At 29.2% G+C, this 23,827-nt stretch overlaps 1 protein-coding gene across 12 annotated transcripts in view; it reads right to left on the minus strand.

The window, feature by feature from the left end:
* Positions 1 to 23,827, minus strand: part of LOC145286261 (trinucleotide repeat-containing gene 6C protein-like) — a 143,939-nt gene that overhangs the window by 47,197 nt on the left and 72,915 nt on the right. For 10 of the 12 annotated variants that reach the window (XM_080135087.1, XM_080135085.1, XM_080135093.1 and 7 more), the window contains 5 exons: positions 17,811 to 20,449; positions 10,059 to 10,181; positions 6,218 to 6,382; positions 3,181 to 3,267; positions 2,570 to 2,627 (listed from right to left, as the gene is read on the minus strand). In XM_080135087.1, the coding sequence (XP_079991213.1) occupies positions 2,570 to 2,627; positions 3,181 to 3,267; positions 6,218 to 6,382; positions 10,059 to 10,181; positions 17,811 to 20,449 (3,072 nt within the window). The remainder of the gene's footprint in view (positions 1 to 2,569; positions 2,628 to 3,180; positions 3,268 to 6,217; positions 6,383 to 10,058; positions 10,182 to 17,810; positions 20,450 to 23,827) is intronic. The other 2 variants (XM_080135084.1, XM_080135088.1) reach the window with 1 other exon arrangement.

The raw sequence follows: 23,827 nt of genomic DNA on the forward strand, positions 1-23,827 counted from the left end.
ATTTTTGGCATTTACAATTTAATATATATAATAATATATTTATAATTTAATATATATAATAATATATTTATAATTTAATATATATATAATATATTTATAATTTAATATATAATAATATATAATTTAATATATAATAATATATTATATTTATAATTTAATATATATAATAATATATTATATTTATAATTTAATACATATAATAATATATTATATTTATAATTTAATACATATAATAATATATTATATTTATAATTTAATACATATAATAATATAATATATTTATAATTTAATACATATAATAATATATTTATAATTTAATATATATAATAATATAATATATTTATAATTTAATATATATAATAATATAATATATTTATAATTTAATACATATAATAATATAATATATTTATAATTTAATACATATAATAATATAATATATTTATAATTTAATACATATAATAATATAATATATTTATAATTTAATATATATAATAATAGAATATATTTATAATTTAATATATATAATATAATATATTTATAATTTAATATATATAATAATATAATTTAAATACAATTTTGGTCATATGATCCTCATGGTTCACCTGTATATGGCATAATCTAGGACCAATTTGAACGAACTCTACACATTAAATTAGGTTGTATTTCACAATAACACATTGAATGTTGTCTTCCAAGCGGTCTAATGTGTCTGTTTATCAGTGTAGACATGGAACTTTACATATCATTTTGTCACTCAATCTCCAATCTTGCACAATTTTTTTAAATTTTTAACGCAAACCAATTTTTAAAAAAAATATTTATAAAAAAGGTAGATGTTATGTGTTGATAGTAGTTTCTTTTTATTAACACGGTTTCAACAACTTGACAAGCTGTTTTGAGTAATTTTAATGTCTTTAAACTGTCAATTATAGAATACTAACTGTACCCATCCGGCCATGCATTGCCGTGTCTGAGTCTGGTTGACGCAAGTATTAGATTGATTTGTATCGAACAGACACATACACACACACAACTAAACACACACACACACACATGTACAAGCTATGCAAATAGTCAAGAATAGACAGTTTAAAGGCTTCAAAATCACACATAAGGAGATTTGAAAGTATATGAACTGTCAATTTCTGGTTATGATTAAATGTTAGTCAAGCAACTGTGTAAGTTTTCATCAAAATCTGAGTCTCGGCTATATTAGTCACTTAATCCATTTTATTTTTTTTTTTATTTAGCATAAAAAAGAAAGATTTTTTTAATCAAATAGTCATGAATAGATAGTTAAAAGGCTTCCAAAGCATACTGTCAATTTCTGGTTTGTCTGTTATAGTAATCACTTAAGCTGTTTTATAGTTTTTTAATTTAGCGTAACTAAAGAAAGAATTTTAGTAAAGCGTACTAAAAAAAGATTTATCTAGCTTTAAAAAAAAAAAAGATGTAATAATTGCTTATCAGCATCTACCAATGTGTCGAAAAACAATATTTAATAACGTGATGTACGACGTATGTAAACACGAAAGATTTAGCATGATAGCGTAACTGTATAAGAACAATTGTCTTGTGTAGAGAGACGCCATATTTGTAAATTTCTGGAGCATTTATTTTTGTAATAAGATTTAGATTCTGGAATGTATGAATTGTAAGCTGTCAGCCAATGAGATTTGGCAGAATGTGAGAAGGGTGAATTTATTATTTTTGAATTTGGAAATGGAAGCTCATGGTATGTCTATGAGTATAGAATCCAGTTAATAAGGGTGCAACCCCAGATCTGTCAGAAATGCAAAATTCCTTCTGGTGATGAGTGGGGCAGTAGGAGGACTTGCTATTTAGAGGGAAAAACACAAACTACTTCCCCTAAAGATGGTTGTGATTGTGATGATGTTGCTCCTAGGATGTAATGTAGGATTTTATTATAACGACTAAATGTGTCTAAAATGGTGTTCTAAAGTTTCATAAGATAGTGACAAATAGTCTAGACATAAATTTGTATGCAGCATCTGTTGTTGCAAACCTACGGTACTTTAGTCCAGAGGGAAATTTCTGCAATCAAAATATCATATAGGAGATATAAAAGACATTAAATCATAAACATATTTGTTTAGTTTTTGTTTGAAAACGATTCCAATTTGCAATGAAAAATACAAATAAAATTCATAAAATATAAAATGTCGATGTAAAAAAAAAATGTTTTTATTTACAAAAAAATTGTTGATTAAAAAAAGCTTTATTTTTATTTACTTACGCATGCACAGAATTTTTTAAACCAGAAGCTGTAGACTGGATTGACAGTTTTCAATGCTGCTCAAGCAAGACAATTTTAGTTTTATAATTATATATAATTTATTCACAGGAAAGTTTCTGGAGTAAAAAAAAAAACTGCAGGACAAATCCATTTCATGTATTTAAAGAACTTGCGGAAACAAATCCATTTCCATAATGAAACTTTTTTGTCTGTTTTATTTTTCCTTCTATACAGATTCGTATATATTGTAGAATGCCCCATCCCCAGCAAAACAAAATAAGAAAATTGAAATAAGACTATAAATAAACTTACCAAGGGCACTATCATAGTTCATATTATTGCTGATCAAAGCTGTCTGGGCATCATCTCTCTGAAAAAGGCAATGAAATCAAAACGTATTAGAAAACAATAAAAAAAAAAATAAATTTCAAGTCAGTTTAACATAATCTATATGGGCTAAGTATGTACGTAAGTTATCACCTTTCATATGCATTAAAAAAAAAAAAATGAATTTGTCTGATCAACAAAATAGTGATTTGTGATTAATCTGATACTGTTAAGATAAATTCAGACTTTACCTATTTTAAAATGAACTGTTTCAAATCAAATTATATTGATTGCTTAAAGCAATACAATTTTAAATACATATATTTTAAAAAAGTGACATTTGTTCTATGAGAATATATAGTTTACAATTATCTTATTTTAAGACAATATTTGTTTTAAAAAGAATAAAATTGCTACAATTTTCTATAAAGATAGCAGAAAAAGACCAGCAACCTTTCTCTTCTATGAGAAAGAGACATGCCTCCCCAAGATTTACAAATCAGTTTTGTATTGCGTCAATGCAAGAAAGGGTGATCTAAGCAGCACCTTCTTACACCTGGCAACAGTAATCAATCTTAAATGCTAAAACTGTTTACCTTGAATCCCATGTCAGTAAGCTGTTGCAGTAGTTTTACTCTCATTTGAGGAGCCTGATTAGCACCACCAGGAAACTTGTTAGCACCCTGTCAAATAGAATAAATCAATTCAGTTAGCATGAACACAGATTTACATAAAAATCAGATTTTTATTAAAATCGCCAACAATCTCCTCTATGATCATTACAATATACTTCAAGACCTATTATTCACACCATGAACAAAAAATGTGTTTCACTGTCAATTTTAATTGAACTAGAGGAGGGATGCATTCTCAATCAGGATCCCTGGACTCTGGTATTTCTGGAAGTTTATTGATTTCGAAATGTAGTATAAATGCAATAATAATGCAACAATTCAAGGTGAATTCAGATAGGCGCAAAGCTAATGTTTTGTCTTCTGCATAAATTTCTACCATCCTTTCTCTAGAAGCATACAGGTTTTATTTTGGGGCTAATAAAATAGTCAAACTTTTTGTATTATTTGAATACTACAAACTGCTGTTCTCATCTTGGTTGTTATTTTCACAAATGTCAAATGCAAAAATCTGCACAGAATTTCGAACAGAATCCTTTATGTCATCCACAGGGTAGAAGTCTTGCAATCATATTTTAACAAGTACTCTATCCACTATGCCATGGGTCCTTGCAGACAATTCTAGTATGAATTTTAGGAACCATAAACCTATTTTGTTTTTAGATGTACAATCTTATTACTTACTATATATAACTATTATTACATATATATTTTTATTTAATACTATTTTTACTATATATATTATTTATGACTAATGTTTCCCATATCATGTTAAATTCTATACTAGGTCGGTTAAATAGTTGATCGCCGCCCAGCATATGGACTACTTTGAATTGTCTTACTCTCCACTGTTCATCTGTCTATAATTTTTACTTTGTCTTATAAGGGTAGATGGTTTCCATTCCTCTCCAAAAATGGTCAGCCATATCCAACTTTTCAATCTCTCCACGTATTACGGCTTTTCGATGTTCTTCTAACCTTACTTTTAGTGGATGACATGTCTCACCTTTGTATAGTTTTCCACATTTACACAGAATCTTATACACAGTTTTTAGTCCTGATATTTTCCATAAGGCACTTAATTCACACAAGATGTTCCAGAAAGTTGAATTGTTTCTGAATACTGTCCTGATGTCATATGGATTATACATTCTTGAAATGTTTTTGGACAAGCCATTCACATATGGTATACAAACTGTGGTTTTCAGGTTGTCTCCTTTGATGCTTAGTCCAGATTTCCTAGAGCTGATGTTATGCTCTTTGGCTGTTTTGGTAGAAGATTTCTCTTAAACTGTCGGTCTCATTTTGACATGTATTGCTGTTATGCACATTGCTTTTTGCTTGATGTTGTAGACAACAGATGATTCTTTTCTTTACATTATTTGGATGGTGGGAGTTGAAGTTTAGATACTGTCCTGTGAAAATAACACTAAATATTATAAATAATCACTCCTCATCTGAAAAATTCAGAAATGTAAATCAGACTTTTGTCTGAAGCTTCTGGATAAGGAGTTATTATCTACATCTACTAGTGGAAGTAAGCACTATTGCCAGGTATTGCAAAGCTTTTTTGTATGGCATTTCAAATAAAAAAATTTTTTTTTTTTTTTTTTTAAATTACAATAAAACAATTTCGCAAAACCCTTTTCTATAGCATTTTAAAAAACAAATATATACTTTTTTAATTTTTAAATCACAATAAAACAATTTTGCAAAACTATTTTCTATGGCATTTCAAAAAACAAATATATATATATACACACTTTTTTTTTTTTAATTTTTAAATCACAATAAAACAATTTTGCAAAACTTTTTTCTATAGCATTTAAAAACAAAATATATATATATACAGTTTTTTTTCTTTTTTAAATCACAATAAAACAATTTTGCAAAACTTTTTTCTATAGCATTTAAAAACAATATATATATATATATATATACAGTTTTTTTTCTTTTTTAAATCACAATAAAACAATTTTGCAAAAATTTTTTCTATAGCATTTAAAAACAATATATATATATAGTTTTTTTTTCTTTTTTAATTTTTAAATCACAATAAAACAATTTTGCAAAATTTTTTCTATAGCATTTAAAAACAATATATATATATATATATAGTTTTTTTTTCTTTTTTAATTTTTAAATCACAATAAAACAATTTTGCAAAATTTTTTCTATAGCATTTAAAAACAATATATATATATATATATATATATTTTTTTTAAATGACAATAAAACAATTTCGCAAAATCTTTTTCTATAGCATTTCAAAAAAAAGAAAAATTTTTTTTAAATTTTTAAATCACAATAAAACAATTCTGCAAAACTTTTTTCTATGGCATTTCCAAAAAATATTGTTTTTTAAATCTTTAAATCACAATAAAACAATTTTTTAAATGAAGATAAACATGTGCATTATTCAGGTTTATGATGATCGACTAAGAAATAACTGGAATGTTTAAAGCAAAAACAAAAAGAAAAACAATGTCTAGCAAGATTTGAACTCTGAAAGATGGCAGTATATACAATGGATACTGGAACCGAAGGCAAACTCTTTATCTACATGCAGCCAGCGACCAAACGAAAATATTTTGTAATCTACTTAAATTTTTAAAGAGTTCAGTATAAAGATATAAACTCTCCATAGATCTGTAATGGTTCGATTGTCTAAAATAAAGAAAAATCTCATTTTTAATTAAAAAACAAAAAGGATGTTAAATACATATGACTAAAAACACAATTTTGATTTATGTTTATTTTTTTTTTTTATTGTTAGTGAAAAGGTTCAGGGAGAATGCTAAAGAAATCATGGTATACAGTAAGAATGGACTTTAGAGGAAGAAGGATAACCAAAAACATGTCAGTATGTACAATAGATGTTAAACCAAATAGGATGATGACACAGATTAAAGCTGTTGGCTGCTATATTTAGACTGGCCTTTATCATTATAACTGAAGTTAAGGAAATATAAAAATTAGTAATGTCATAACTATGCGTTACCTTATAACTTCTTTTCGGCTTCCATCCTGAGGCGCTGCTCCAAGAGCTGTTATCCTGAGATCCTTCATTCCAAGTACCCATGTCAGCATCATGCCAGAGTGAATCCCCTCCAGTATTTCCTCCTCCACTGCTGTCATCATTCCAACCTTGCTGCAGAGAACCAGTCTAAGAAAAAAGATATTATAAATATTGTCAACTGATTATGGATTTTTACAGATCAATAATAAAGTTTTTATTAAAGTTGATACAACTAAAAAATTCTGAAAATATGTAAGGAAAGATTGCTTCTAATTTAAATTACAAAAGTAAACTTGATTAAGTTTTCTGTTCATTGTTGGAAGATAAACACGTCTTTTTTATTATCATTGTCTTCATTGACAATTTTGCAGTATTGGTAAAAGTTGAGACAATATATATATATATATATATATATTTTGATTAAATAAATTCAAATGTATGGAACTAAAAATTCAATAGCTTTTCCAAAGTGGATAATATATATGTTGAACTTTTATAAACAAAATTATATCTTATATATAATATCATTACACACACACACACACACACACACACAATAACTTTTACCAAATGCATTAAAATCTAATTTTCTACTATCCAGTATACATTCAATTTACTGAAACTATTTTGAAATGATCTATTTTAAAATTAAATTTTGTTGAAAGCTCATTTTTCACATGAGAATTAAAATAGCTGCTTGGCTTTCAGTTGTTGGCAATAGTTTATTCCTTAAAAGATATAGGAAATATTTTTTTTTTTAAATAACTTACCTTACCATTAACCCTAAGTCTAAGTGCAAAGTCCCCACTCTCAAGCTTAAGGGAGTGGCAGCGACAGTATTTTTTTTTTTACATCTGAAATTAATGTCTTCTAGATAAAACATTTTTTTTGTTTCAATAAGAAAAACTAAACAAATTCAGAGATAATAAATCTTACAATCAGTTTCTACACTTGGTATACAGGTCGGTAGAAAATTTGATTTTATAACATTTGATGATAGTTATTAGTTTCTTTTTCTCATCTCACCTAATGTGATTTCTTATATATTCATGATCATAGAATTGATAATATTAACTTTTAATATATCACATAGACCAATAGCTTATCTAAATCTCGAACTTCTTTGCAACAATATCTGAATATTTTTAATGCAAGATTAAAATAAAAATTGCATTAAAAACAAAAATAAATATTACTCTGTTATAAAAATTAAACATTTCTGTGTTTGCAAAAGGTGACAATCTACTGATGTCCAACATTTCTAAAAATGAAATTTAATTGATTTAAAATTTTAAAATCAGTTTTGTAAAAGTTTTAAATTGCTGAAAATAATGCAATAGATAAATGAAAATAAAAAATATAAAAATATTAATCTTCTTGCAGGAAATAAGAAATATTACAAAACATCTATAAAGTTATTTACATTCTGTCAATTTTGAATTAATCTTAAAATAAGTCAAAAAATGAATTCAAACATTTTTTTATGAAACATTTTAAATTATTGTCTAATTATTTTTCTATTTTAGTTTATAATTCTTTAATTTAATAATAGTTCTGTAAAATATGTTTTTTATACATTTATTTAACAAGATAAATTATTATTAATAGGTTTTAAACTAAAAATATGATTTCAAATCTTTATAAAAGAAAATAGAAAGTAAATTTTAGAATTTAAAAAAAAACATAAGTCAATCATGAGATTGCACTACATGATTATATAAGATATTTTTGAAGTTATGCAAAATAAACATTGATGACTTAAAAACTATTTCGTCAGGTTTAAAATGTTGCATAATTCTTATTGTTATCAAAAAGTATCAGATCCATACATCAAAGTTTGAAAAATTTGAAGTTGAAATTTCTTCAAAATTTTAACTGTGCCCAATGTTTCATCATCAGAGATCAAGGTCAAAGTTATACAAGATGCAAGACTTTGTTGTATACGATACAGGTAAAATGAATTTCTACAATGAACAAAACAAAAATTATCACTGAAAGTGTGACTTTTTCTGTGAGCTTAATCTTGACATAAATATCCTAAAATTAAATCATGGCGGATATTTTGACCAAATTTGCTGACAATTAATCAAGCGATTTGGCCACCTATACACAAGCAAATATAGTAATATACCTAACATAATCTCAGCCTTCTTGAAGGTAAAAAGTCATTGTATAAATTTTTATAAAAGACTCTTAATTTTTAAATAAAATTATAGATTTATTTTAAAGATATTTTAAAATGCAAACCTGTTTATTAACATCATGGTGTTGTCCTTCAAATTCATAGAAAAATGAATGTAAATAGTAAATTTTTAATTTTGTAAATATTTTAGAAATAATTTGTGCATTAGAATTTTCATTATGAATGAGAAAATATATTGATTTTAAATAATTCAATAATTGATTTAAGTGGACAAATGGATAAATAGATTTACTATGATTATTATAATATATCCCATTGCAATTATCTGTCTTGCTTTATGTCTTATAAGATTTGTTATTTTTTTCTGATTTAAATTATTTTTTGGGAATTTAATGGGGAAAAGTGTCTTCACTTATTACTATTTTTTTTTCAAAAACGATCTTAATATTTTTTGTATAATATAAAAAGTCAGTGAACATATATAGATAACTTAATTGTATATATGTAGATTAAAAACATAACTTACAATTATAATTAAAAAAATCCACAATGCATGTTTTAATATGTAATTGCAATATTTGAAGGATGGGGGTAATATCCCCCTGATCTTAATCCATGATTTTCATAAATTTCTCATTAATGTAATCGTAGGTAATTGATTTACTTTTTTATTTATTTTAATATATATATATATATATATATATATATATATATATATATATATACGTCGTCGAATTATGAATTTTTTATTTTTATTTCAATGTTTAACTTGAATTAAATATTCAATATTGATACAAAACAAATGCTAAAATATGCTTCTGTACAATGTAAAAATTATTTATCAATAAAAATAAAATGTGATTAAACAGTATTCTATATTGTAAGCAAAAACTAAAAAAATGTAGAAACTTTACATAAATTTTTTTCAAAATGTAACCCCTGAAAGCATAGTTAAATTTGACATCAGTTTTTAGGCAATACGAAAAATATAATTTACAATAATGAACATGTAAAACAATTTAACATAAAATAAAATGATTCAGTTAAATGTAATTCTTCATTTAAGAATAAATTACAAAAAGAATAAACAAAACTTTGAATGATAAATTGATTAGAATTTGAAAAATAAAATTCAAAGTATGAAATCTGACTAAGAATCGAAAGAAAAAGTTAATTTTCACAATGATATTTTGCCTGTCAAATGGCCAACTTGTTAGTTAGCATGATGCTTAAATTTTACAGGGGAAAACGGAAACAAAGTTAGCAATGTCAAATTTAGTGGAGGATCATACAAGTTGAAAGATATTAGGTCAGATTTCAGACTTGTCATGGAAAAAGAAACAAGAAAATAGTTAGCATAGATAGAAATAACAAAAGTCATTTATAAACAACATGCATAACAGAAAAACTCAAAAAATCTCAAATACTCATTCAGAATATAAACAATAATCAGCCATTTTGAATGTGATCACCCAGGGATTCATTTAAGATGAAAGATGAAGGGTTTCCCCAAATAAAGTCACCACATCAATTTCAAAGGCTATAATCTGAAAGATTGACTATTTGGGAGAGTATAACTAAAAAATTACTTCCCATATCGAAATGTGTGTGTATATATATATATATATATATATGTAAGCATAAAATTGCTTGGTTTCTAAAAACGGTCATCTAACTCACCTTTCTCTGAGGATTCCAAGTACTTATGTCATTATCATTCCAGTTAGGTGGTGGTCTATGTTTGGGAGCCATACTTGCTCCCCCCCACTGGGTGCCACTGGTATCCCAACCATTAGATCTTGCCTAAAAAGTCGACAAAAAATAGGCTGCAATCATTATCACATTTTAGATTTTTGGGACCCCTATTTTTAAGTAATTACTGATTGTATTCCTGGCAAATAGGATTTTTGATGAAAAGAAAAAAAAAAATGTTTTTTTTATCATAAATAATGGTTGGGTATTTTATGTTTCACTAAAACCAAAAACATGAGAAAAAGTTCTCATCCAAATAAGATGAGTTGCATTAGATTAGAATATTTTGTTCATTCTCATATATCCATATTTACTTACCTCCCCACAAGGGGAAAGTAAGACACAAGGTCATTTTTTTAATATGGGGATAATCCAACTCCCCCAAAAAAGGGCACTTTGGATTGGGACAACAATAAAAAATGTCTCAGTTTAGTAGGATTTCTTCATTACTGACTGAAGAAAACAGATACTACACTTTGATCCAAACTGGAAGACCGAGAAGTGTATCATGTTGTTGAAAAGACTGCTGAAGGGAGCAAAAAAGCTAACAGCAATCCAATTCAAAATGACTGAAACCCAAACTGTGGTCATTCACGCACTTTCATCTGTCCGTTTTCGGCCATTTTCATTTCACTTTAAACACAAACATGTTATTTTTTTCATTAACAAAAAAAAAAACCCTGTAGCAGCTGTAGAGTCAAAATTCTGTAACCGAAATCTAAGGATATACTTTTAGTATATATAGCCATTTTTTTTTTTTTTTAATATTGCTTTTAGAGATGCTTTTTAAATAGACAATTTATTATCTAGTTATCATACTTAAAGTTTCGAGTCATGCATGCCAATTCTTGTTATAATTTTGTTAACAAATGAATTGTAGATCAAACTCATAAAATTTAACTTTTCTAAATTATAATAGTCAATTAAGATCCAACAGTTTTTAATTTGGTTTCTTTAATAAATATTTAATTTTCATTCATGAAAATATTTTTTAACGTTTTTTTCTTTTTTTTAATTAATTCAAATACTAATTTTTTTTTGCTGTTTATCCAAATAAATTTTATCCAAATTTTAAAAATTTATTCCAAAAACAATTTGAAATTAAAATAGTTAACAGAGTAATGACTGATTTTTTTTCTCCATGAAAAAAAGCACACAAAAATGTGATCATCATCTAAAATAAAAACAAGATTAAAATTAAAATCAAAGGCACCAAATTTACTGAATGCAAAAAAAAGAAAACAGACATTTAAAAAAGGAGACATCATCATACGAACATCTATTCTACTCAGAATTTACAATTTATGTAAAGATTCAATGATGTATTTATAGATACTTTAGGAATAGTTCTATTCAACTTTAATCACCTTGAATTTAATAACAGACAGCATTCATGATGGATTCAATGTCAGATGTATAGATTACATTATAAAGTTAATTTTTTTAATTAAATGTTCAATCACCAGTTTTACTAAACCTAATACAAATAATTTTTATTTAATTATAATACATTAGTGTCCATTGGGATATATGGGTTTCATCAATGTCGTAATTCTGGATTTAGGATAAAACTTGACAGGTCATTGCAAAAAAAAAAAAAAAAAAAAAAAAAAAAATTCCACCCAGTATCAAAGGTGCTGAAATCCGGTTAGCTTAACCCTGATTTCAGAACCTTTGACATTAAGGGACACTGAATAATTTTTCTGCAATGACCTGCTGAATTGTATCCTAAGTTTAAGGTGACCAGATTGATAAAACCCGGATTTCCTTAACAGATACCAATGTATAGTATTTAAATAAAATTATACATAGATTCAGACATTTTTAATTAAGTTGTTAGAGTAAAGCAGGTTTTTAAATTTTAAAATATAAATTTTCACAAGCTTAAAAAATATTTGAAAACAAAGTTGATGAAAACATGACAATGCACTTAAATTATTCAGTTAAAGCAATCTAATTAGAAATGAAGGAGTGAAAACACATTTCAGAAAAATCTTTAAAACTTATTGTTTCAAAACATGTTAATTTCAATAAAACAGTAATTAGAAATGTTAATGCAAGTTTCAAACAAAATAGAATTTCTTCAGACTAATAATTGCAATCATTAATGTTTTTTATCATATATATATAAATATATATATATATATATATATATATATATTTATATATCAACCACAATTCATTAACAACCAAAGATGACCCTCTCAGAAAACTAATAAAATTCATAAGTCTTGCTTTATATATGCTTTTTTATAAGGTAAAATCAGTATGATTAATAGTTATTTGAAATTCAAAATTTCATTCAAGTTTTTGCATTTTGATATTGTAACCAGCTTTAAATATTCATAGTTCTAAGGATCTAACCTTGAAGACGCGAGTAGCTAATGGCAAAAAAAAAAAAAAAATGTAAAATACTACATCCAATTATCAATGGAACACAACAACAGACTGAGTTGTTGAAACTCTTTAACTATCAATATCAGATCAGAATTGATCAGTAAAACAGAATTATTCTGCAAAATCTCAGATTTCTCAGAAAACGTGAAACACCTGTAATTTGAATTCCCATTCTCAGTGCTTTACTCAAATCCTCTAAAATAACTCCTTGGGATTCCCACATACCTGATAAACTACTGCCGTAAACCAGAGGACGCCTAATGATATCGCTCAGCACCACTAAACCAATATCAGAAAAATCCAGGTTACTTCCTCAGAATCAATCAGACCAGAAGGAACTTATTCTTTCCTAGAGATCATTATGCTAGCATTTTTTTCAGAGAGAAGGGATAAAATCAAATTAACACTTACCAATATGAAATGCTCCAAATATTTAATATGCAAATATTGCTTAATTCAAACTAGAAATTTCCTAATAGATTAGCCACTCATGAACTAGCAACCAATCAGAATTTAGAGAATAAACTTGGCATCTGAGTATAATGGCTCTTTAATGTTCTTTTCAGTTTGTAACTCAACTTGTCATACAGCTGAGCACCGACTTCTAAGTTCAATACTTTTAAAATCTTTGATAACTTTATGAAAACATTATGTCAGCTAGAAAGTTAACGAAAGATGAATGTTTGGGGATGTCAGTAAAACATGACATCATAAATGCACCTACACTAGTTTCAATGATGAGTTTATCTCAGGGTGATAACTAGCATTTACTAAGGAAAGAAGGTTATTTTGTTGTAGATAATTTAGGACATGAAATGAAACAAAGTCTAAACACAAAGCAATTTCTTTTTTTTTTTTTAGAAATCTAATCTCTACTGACAAATTCATTTTGTCAGAAAACTATATAATAGAGTAATTTTTTTTTTTTTTTTTTTTGGTGGCTGAAGAAAAAAAGATTTTTATATAAATTATAAAATGAAAAAATGACTTACAAAGCCACTTGTTAATCTTTTGAACTGCCAATGATAAAGATGTTATTTTTTGATTAGCCAATTCTTAATTTAAGCAGTTCAAATGGATTTCATTTTCTGAAGGGTCACATGTAGCTGTTGATTTAAATGTATAGCAATACACAAACAGATTCAAAAGTATTGAAGAAAAAAATCAAACGACTTGTCACATTTGGAAATCTGTCCTACACTAAGTAATAAATACAATTAAATTACATGAAGTGCATGAAAAATCGAAATTCTGGCTGCTGGATGTGTATGTGTGGAAGTTAGTTAACTGCTATACAAGTACATATTTTCTTTCTATAGTTGATTATTTTAAACACTTTCTTTTAAGACAAAAAAGGCATATTACAACTGAAGCTTAAGAGGATACTGTGATAGGGGCTAGATTTATAAAGGAAACACTTGAGTGGGGATTTGGGCAGTGATACATTTGTTCACATTACATTTAAATTTCTACATGTTGATACTGTCAAAGAATAGAGAGCAGGAAGAGAATTCCAAAAGCAAGCAGTCCTAGGAAAGAAACTATTAAAGTAAAAAAATCTTCTGACATCAAGACAGGATTTAGATTTAGCAACTAGATTGGTAGGTCAGGGGTATTTTCATTTAAGGAGAACAAGTGCAATAAATTTGTCTAAGTACACTCTGCAAAATAAGCACAGGGACTTTTCTGAGCTGTGCTCAAAGTTGGAAATATCAGATATCTATACAACAGTATAGAAACAATCCATAATATGCAAAATAATGTCAGACAATGTTCGTGTAATGGATGAAAACATTTAAGATTGCTTTGACTGATGCATATAAATATATCAATATTTATAATCAATCATACCTCCAATTTTTGTTGTTTGTCCTGCCAGACATGATTATCAAATGCTTATCAGCATCATCAGATTTAGTTTAACATACATTTTAGTGATACGTGTGGGATGGATTTTAGAAATTACCTTCTAAATTAACATATCTCTGGCCAGCTCTATTATCCCTCTTTCTCTAACACATCCTTATCACTTTCTCTCATGTTTTTCTTGGCCTTACACTGTCAACTGAACCTGATATCTCAACTGTTCTACATGTACTAAATCAGGAACATTCATCCATTCTTAAAATTTCCTGCTCTATGTACAGCTCTCTATACTGTTCAGATTTAATCTTCCTCTCAGGTCAAAAGATCTGAGCTTGTTTTTAAGACCCACTTTACAGATCTATTGTGTCTTTTTCATATCACTTCTCCTCATGCAACACATGTCCTCAAGTCTCATTGTGCAAGTTTCATTTTCATATATCATCACTCTGTATACATATATCTGATAGACTCTTTCCTTTTGATATATTCTCAATAACATACCATTCTCTTACTGACACCATTTAGACAATAACCTCACCCCTTGAGACAGATTTACTACCTACTTTAAAACCTCTTGTATCTATGGTTACTCAAATTTATTCCTGTATACTATCATCTATAATATATTTAGATAGACAGATGGATATACAAATAAAGGATATGCTTTTAATAGCTCCAAAACTTGTCCCAAAGTGTTTCCAACTTTAGAAAATATATGGTTGAAATATGAAAATTAGAGATAATATCCAAGTTGCACTGACAACCAAAAAACAATTTTTTTTTTTTAATTTAATTAAGATGAAGTGGCATCATTGCAATTGTTCAATTTTAAGATTTCACTGTTTTTTAAAAATCTTTTTAAACTTTCATTTGTTCGCTTCTTTTTTCTCTTTTCTTTTCTGAACAAGTAAAGAGGTAAAGAGTAATATTGTAATAAGATTAATCCCAGTTTTTATTGTTTGTCTATTTAATCCTAAGTGTTGAATATAAGGGAAATAATTTCATCGACCTTCTTTCTCATCTGAGCAGAGTTGCTTCCCTTGGTATCGGAAATATTTTTTCTTATTCTTGTTATAGTTAAAAAAAGAAAAGAAAAAGTTAAATTAATTTATAAAATAACCTGAAAATGTGTGATTGTGTTACATCAATTTTTTTTCCACAAATATCTGCCACGTTCTTTTCTACCTCAACATCAACTGTGAGCATTTTTAAATAAACTTTATGCATTTTTAAATAAACTTTATGCTATCCAACAAGGTAAATAGTTGTGATCCAATTCCTGATCACAATTTTCTTAGACACCATTCTTCTGTTGATTGTGCTTTTCAACCTACTGACATTAGGATAAGGGATGTTTTCACTTTATTCATTTCTTTCTAAAATAATCCTTTGTTCTTTTGATCTCAAATCCATCTGTATGTGATCCAGGTTCCAAACTCTCTGCCTAATAACATTACAATGTGGGTATGGCTTCGGAGTGATCACATTCTTAAAAATAGTTGTACCTAGCTCAATTAACTTGCTATCATTTCTTAATTCATATTTACTATTTTAAATGATTACTGCTAACAAAATCTATTACTTCCTTTGTTTTTATTTTAACTCTGGTTCTTACTAAGATGAACCCTCCACTTATTTCCTCATAAAAATTACTGAAGTGAGTCTGACACATACATTCTAATTTACTGACACATACATTCTAAATTACTGAAGTGAGTCTGACACATACATTCTAATTTATTTTGATGAGCTTGTAAGGAAACACCATTTGTTGACCACTGAATTGAATCAAGTAATGATTTCTTATCTTCATTGCAAATCAGAAGAGAAAAATCACAAAGAAGGATAATGTAAAGACTGATAAACTCCTTCAAACATGCTCGCCAAGACAGATGTGTAAATTAAGAGTTAATGATAAAAGCAAGAAAAAAAGAAAGAAAAAAGGTTCAATAATATACAGTAATAGGCAGTAAAAATTAAATACTATTTAAGAGTATTAATGAACCATAATACTTGACTTTTGCTTATTAGCTTCAATTTTCACTAATAATGACTAAACAGTTTAAAGGTTTCAGAATCATTTTCAAATTTTGAACAATTACAATGTAAACAGATTCAGACAACTTTTTCTTTATTAAATATTGAAGGAAGTAAGATTTCTGACCAAATTCTTAGCTGAGCAAGACTTTTCGGAATTTCCTACCCAAATAACTGACAAACTTAAAGAACTAATTCCTTTTCACTTTTTATTTATAGACATTTTTGGAAGAATATTAAGTCCAAAACACTGTATTTTTACCACTATTGAATAATTATTATCATTTTTACACATAGGTTGAGGTAACAGAAGGGAATGTCAAGAAAAATATGTAAGGAAATGATAATAACTGATGGGCAAGAGAAAAAGGGATAAGTAAAGACCTGATCATAGATAGGTTAGTTTGGGAGTGAATTTCTAAAAGCCGTCCAATATATGCCAGCATGTAAAGCAGATGTTAAGTCAATGATGATGAATAAATTAAAATAACTGACACATTACTTCATGATTGCACAAATTTTGGAATTAATATACGCTTAAAAAAGGTGCTAAAAAGTAATTACTAGATAGAATTAAAGTTGATACACAAAAGCCAAGTATTATGGTCATGGGCTATTACTTGTTAAAAATGACTTTCTAAATAAACAATTTTAAATTTTCAAATTTTGCACAGTCACAAAGTAAACAGATTCGGATATCTTTTTAAACTATTGATAAATTAAAATGTCCAGCACAATACATCATAACCATGCAAGATTCAGAACTGATTTCTTGGCCAGGAACAAGTGTAGTATTTGTTTTGAGGCTGCATTTTGTCATTTCTGCCCTTAATCAGCACAAAAGTCCTTCTATACAGAGACAATTTTCTTTCTCGTTCAATCTATAGTGCCCCTTTTTTTGAGGGAGAGTGGGGCCTGGATTTTCCCCCACTTTAAAAAAATATCTATCTAACTCTGATCTTGTGAGGAGGCATGTAAATAGGAATTGTCAGTTCACAAATAATTATTATTTGTTTTTATCGAAATTGCTTAAGACAAGGCATAAAGCCACTTGATGTAAGCTAAAAAAAAAATAAAAAATAAAAATAATACTTCATTATGGTTAAAAACTAGCCAATAATAAGTGCTAACTGGATAGATTCCGACCAAAAAAAAAAGCAACTTTTTCCCCTGTGTAAGAAACATCGCTGATAGAATGTAAAGGGCAAAATAAAGAGAGCAAGAGTTACTAAATGTTGATAGACAAAAGTCAAGTATTATGGTTGTGTTTTACTCTTAAAGTATTTTTAAATCATATCCGTCATATCAATGGACCAAAAAATAAACTCTGTTGAAAGAAGACAATTTAATAAAGAAAATAAAACAAAAAGAAGTTCCTACCTGCTGTTGAAGGCTTGGAGCCCAAATACTTGTTCCATCATCAACTTGAGGTTTCGTTGAAACTGGTTCTCCCCAACCTGAATTTTGCTGCTTAGGGTTGTTTACTTTGTTCCACTGGGTATCATCTTTTTGTCTTTGTTGCTGCTGCTGCTGCTGCTGCTGTTGTTGTTGATGGTGCTGTTGCTGTTGTTGCTGATGGTGATGTTGTTGTTGCTGATGGTGGTGATGCTGTTGTTGCTGTTGGTGGTGATGCTGCTGTTGCTGCAGCTGCTGCTTTTGTGAACTATTTTGAGGAATACTATTCCAATTTTGAGGTTGTGGTTGTTGAGTGGGATCACCCCAATATGAGGTGCCATTGTCAACTTGTCGTCGCTGGGACGGAGGGGACGGTTCCTCCCAGCCACTGCCACCATGCCCGAAAGCTTTCGGTCCTTTGTTGTTCATGTTGGCGCTGGGATTGTTAGCATTGGAATGGCTAGCATTCCAGGAACCTGTCTCAGTTTTGTTCCAGTTCTTGGCTTGTCCATTTCCGCCACCCATATTGCTCCCCCCTCCTGTGCTGCTGCCACTGCTACTGCTGCTGCTGCCTCCACTTCCGCCACCGAGACTTCCATTACCTGGGCCAGCACCAGCACCTGCTCCCCCGTTGCTGCTCCACATACCGACATTCTTATCACCATTGTTGCTGCCAATGTTGGGTTGTGGTTCGACAGGTTGGCTGCCGACATTGTTTCGTATGGAGATGCTGCCGCCCATGGCATTGTTACTACTGCTGCTGCTACTGCCGCTGCTGCTCATGTTGCTCATTATACTGCTGTTAACCTGAGTGGTGGGGTTGGTATTGTTGCCAACATTTGTTGTGTTAACACTGTTGTTGCTAACATTGTTGCTCCCAATTACATTGTTGTTACTGCCAATACCCGCACTTGCACATCGCACTGGATTGTTCGTACTAGCATTGCTGCCACCGGTACTACCGCCATTCCCATTAGAACTGGTACCAACAGCACCTGAGGGTGGTTTGTTAGATTTATCAACCCAAGTACCAGAATTGTCAGTTTCATGGTGGTAGCCAGACGTCCCAGGCCTGCCAGCAGTACCGTACCATATTGCAGTGCCATCTTTGGTTCCTTCCCAAATGGCAGTACCATTACTGCTGCCATTATTCCAGACATTTGATTCCTCCTCAAATTTCCGTTTTGATTTGGGAGAGAATTGCACAACCCAGGTACTATCCTGCCTGATTGGTCGTGATCCCCATCCTTCGTTGCTTTCAATTAGCCTCTTTATTTCCTCCCGCTGAGCAGTGATAGAAGAACGAGATCCATTGTTCCCAGCAGCAGGATTTCCACTATTGGAATTCGAACTTGCAGAAGTATTGAGTCCCTTTCCAGCAGCCTGTGCCCACGTACTGGGCTGGGGTTTAGGGTTTGGATTCGAAGATGACAAATTCCCTACGCCTCCTCCTACTACTCCCCCTCCGACTTGGTGATGGTGATTTATGTTATTCTTGTTGCTGCTATTATTGTTGCTAGATGTGTTGTTATTCGCGGTGGTATTGTTCCACTGTCCTTGTAAATTTGCGTTGCTAGCCGCTTGGTTATTTGAGACCCCCCTTTGTCCAGCAGCATTGCTCCACTCGGTGTTGACGCTTGTCGCCGGCGATACAGCTCGGTCCCAGGTGTTTGTGTTCTTCTTTGTATTCCCGTTATTGGCACCCGACAATACACTCCAATTTGATGAGACATCAGAATTTTGCTGGCACGTATTATCAATTTGCTTGTCGTCTCCCTGATTGTTGATCACAAGTGATCGGTTATTCTGATTGGCATTTCCAATACCTGGAACATTGACACTACTCCAACTGGACTCATTGCAATTGTTGCCACGAAGTGAAGATGTACCCGGTGGTGGTGGCATACCCTGGTTGACCCCCTGCCACAATAATGGATTGCCGGTATGTCCCCCCCTTGACTGGCAGCCACCCTGAGGTTCACTTGTATTGAGTGAAGCACCATTGTTTGGTACAGATCTGTTGTGACTGTTCATGTCCCCTGTGCCAGCATTATGTTGCATCAGCTGCATGGCTGTTGTTGGGGGACGACCAATTCCGCCACCACCCTGAGAAGCAGGTCCTCCCCAGGCCATACTGGAGATGTTGCTTGAAGTAAATGAATTCATGGAATTACCATCACTTCCAGCAGAACTGGCACGAATTTGCATATTGTGACCTTGGTTATTCATCGAAAGACTAGGGGGGAGAGTGCTCCACCCTGTACTGTTGAGATTGGCAGAATTATTAGAGATGTTCCCAGCATTCCAGGTATGTCTTTCAAGTCCATTGAAATTGGGATTAGAGCTCCACGTGGAAGTACTTTGACCCTGCATGGCACTTGACCCTTGACTGGTCTCAAGACCTTGGTTTTGGTAGCTTGAGCTAGATATCACAGATCCTGAATTAATGGAACCATAGTTACCTCCAAAAGGAGAGGCTCTGTTCCAGTATTTATTTCTGATAGAAGGCCAAGCCTCCTTATTCTTTTTTTCAACAGCTAAGTCGTTGCTTGTTTGCCACCCTAATCCTGGATTGTTGTGCCAGGGACTTGGTTTCTGGATTTTTTCATTTGAAGTGACAGAATCTAGAATAAAAAAAAAAATAATCAATATAATTATTTAATTTTTATTTAATTATTTTACTGTAAAAAAAACAAACAAACAAAAAAAAACCTTCATATGGAACACATTTAAAATGAGTAACACATCTGAGAGAAAAAGGAGACAAAAAATATAACCATATGAAAATCATCTTAGGCTATACACTGTTGCAACCAGTATGACAGATTTAATGGTAAATACTATTGAACTGACTTTATATTAATTATGTATGATTCAGATTATTTGGACTACTGTTCTTAAACCTGCAATGTTTCAGATAATGTAATCTCTGACCTTCAGGTGCATCTTGTTAAAATTAGGAATCTGTACTGAATTCGAGAAAGAACCATTTACTTAATTCGTCCAACATATGCAAGCATAAAATGTAAAATGGATATTAAACCGATGATCATGACCATCAGCTTTTATTCTATCAGTCATGATCAGAAAGAAGTAATTACATTCTTAGTATTCATCATATTATTCATTAGATTCTTGGTATTCGTCCATACTGAGGATTCAACTTTCAATCTCTAAAAGCACTTAGAATTGATTATTACTTAACACTTTATCTGTTATGTTATGGATTCATATTCAAAGTATATAATTACAAATTACTATGGACTTCTGCCTGTTTGGGGCTGATTGAACAATAGCAGTCTACTCCCATTGTGAATTAAATAAAAGGTCTTATTCAAAATTCCACACAATTCTGGATCCAACAAAATGCACGTGAAAAAGGTCAAAAGTTATAAAAGTCAAAACATTGTAAGAATAACATCTAAGATGAGAAGAATAATTTGAATAATCTAAATCATCTTAAAAATTCTGAAGCATAATACCTTTATATATTATAGATGTCAAATTGTAATGAAATCAGATGTATATAAAATGTATCCAATAAATGCCACTTAAACTGTAATGAAGAAAACAAAAACTAAAAAAACATTAGAAATATATTTCAGTTTTTATACAATCTGCTACAAATTATTAGGACCTTTCAATATGCATAATATTTTTATTCTTATTTGTTTCTTAAATAAAAGATTACTTTATTATAAATAATTAAAAAATACATTATATAAAAAACTTCATATTTTTTTATATCTCAAACTTAAACATTGCTTAAAATTTTGAAATTTACTTCATAAGTTTGTGTTAAATAAGGTTCTTGTTTAATTTGTAAGCTTTAATCTAGTTCTTTGTTAATATGTTAATAGAAATTAAAAAACTTTAGTAATAACAGTAAACTCACATTTTTAAATGGCAACAAAACATTGTCTTTTTTAGATTTTTCTTTCTACTTTTATAAAACATACACTTTTATTCAATTCCATTCTTCATTTCTTTAATATTCATTGTCCACTTTAGATTTATTTAATCAATTTTTTGTAATTTTAAAAATGAGATCAGGAAGACTTATTTTCAGTATTTATTCTATTTTTTAAGAAATTGAAAAAAAAAAAAAAATTCTGCAAAGTTTTAAAACTAATCAAAATTAATATAATATTTTTAATGCAATTTTTTCCCTTAGTATAATTTATTAAACAGAAATAGGAATATATTACAAATGAAAATAAATTAATATAAAAAGAGAAAAGTGTCCAACGTCAATAACAATGTAGGAATGTAATACCAAATAATTAATAAACAGTCCTTTTTGAAACTAATAAGCAAATTCAACAGAAAAATCATTTTCTAATTCAACTTGGATTGTTCAAACTACTGTTCTCATCCTGGATGTTATTCTCATAAGATTTCCACTGATGTCATCTTCAATCTTCCTCAACTGTGTCTTGTTAAACACAAGAATCTGTACAGAATTTTGAATAGAACATTATTTAATCCACAAGGTGTGTGGGATTGATGTGTTAGGTTGTTCTAGTCCACTCAGCCATGACCAGCAATTTGTAATTGTATTCTTAGTATCATTTGTACTGAGGATTGAGACTCCAACCTCCAAAAAATTGTTACTTACAACTGATTACACTTAGCACTTTATCCATTGTGCCACAGATTCATGTGAACAATTTTAAGAGGCTTAAACATATTCTTGAGTGTTACTAGATTATCACTCCTGTTCTGTATCAAAATATATTTCTAAACAAAAGTTTAATTCAATATGTTTCACTATCCATATGCTTATTAATTATGCCAGCATAGAAAACTGCAAAAGCAAATGATGTCAACTACAAAGGAAAAAATTAACTCTAAATTGACTAATGTTTTCATTTTTTAGTGTTATTTGCACAACCTTTCGATTGATGTAATCTGGAAACATCTTCAGGTGTATATACAAAACAGCAAAATATATACCTGAAGAAGGTTGGAGGTTAGATTGACAGAAACTTTGTGCAAATAACACTCGAAGTGAAAACATTAGTCCGATTAATCCAAATAATACAAAATAAAGATCTGTGAGAACACATGGTTGTCATTGTTATCACTACTACTACTATTATTATTTATCTGAAAACTATACTTAATCATTAGTAATTAGAATGTGTTTGTTTTTATATAAATAACAAAACTGTTGATGGAGGTGGGGTGTATAGATGCATCCAACTTAATTTTATTACTTGTCAAGTCTTTTTTCAAAATTTGGACAAATATTTAATTTTATCCAATAAATTTATTAAATGTCGACATGAATTTAAAGCAAGATAAAGAAAAGTGTAGCATCTGCTTTAATACTATACTTAATTTTTAGCCTTCATTAACAAAGATGAAATCCTTCTAGATCAGGGCAATTTTGAAAAAATTATCCCAATCAAGAGAGCTGAGATTTTTTTCCTCACATCAAGAACGAACATTGTGCATAACTCAGTACCCATAAAGAAGTAAGTAAATAGGGACACTAATTTTATTTAATTCTCAGCAGTTTTTATTGAACAGATAGCAGTTTTGTTTTCTTCTAAAACAAGAATGTCCACAAAATAATTACAGTTCAAAACTTTGGATTTTTGGAAGACAATTTAAAAGATGTGTTGTCTAAACAGTTTCCCTGCTATCAAAAATAAGGTTATATTGTTGTTTATTCAGTTTAAAACATAACGATTCAAACTATGTTGTCAGAAGTATACATGATTACAAATAATAATGTTTTTAAATACTTTTTGTTTTTGTTTTACATTTTGAATAAAAATATGTGATTTATGCCTATCCATTGCAATTATATTTCAAGTGAAACAGATTATCTCTTTAACAAATAAGTTAATCTATGATTATTTAAAAATAGTTTGGTGTTACATATTTGTAAGTTAATGCTATATCATTTCTAGCAATTAAATTATCATTATTATAGTCGATTTAAAACTCATATTACATGTTTGCATGTGTTAGGTGCTTTTTTAAACTAATCT

This window comes from Euprymna scolopes, chromosome 10, assembly GCF_053919585.1.
Source record: "Euprymna scolopes isolate OS-2025 chromosome 10, ASM5391958v1, whole genome shotgun sequence".
NCBI classification, from domain to species: Eukaryota; Metazoa; Mollusca; class Cephalopoda; order Sepiida; family Sepiolidae; genus Euprymna; species Euprymna scolopes.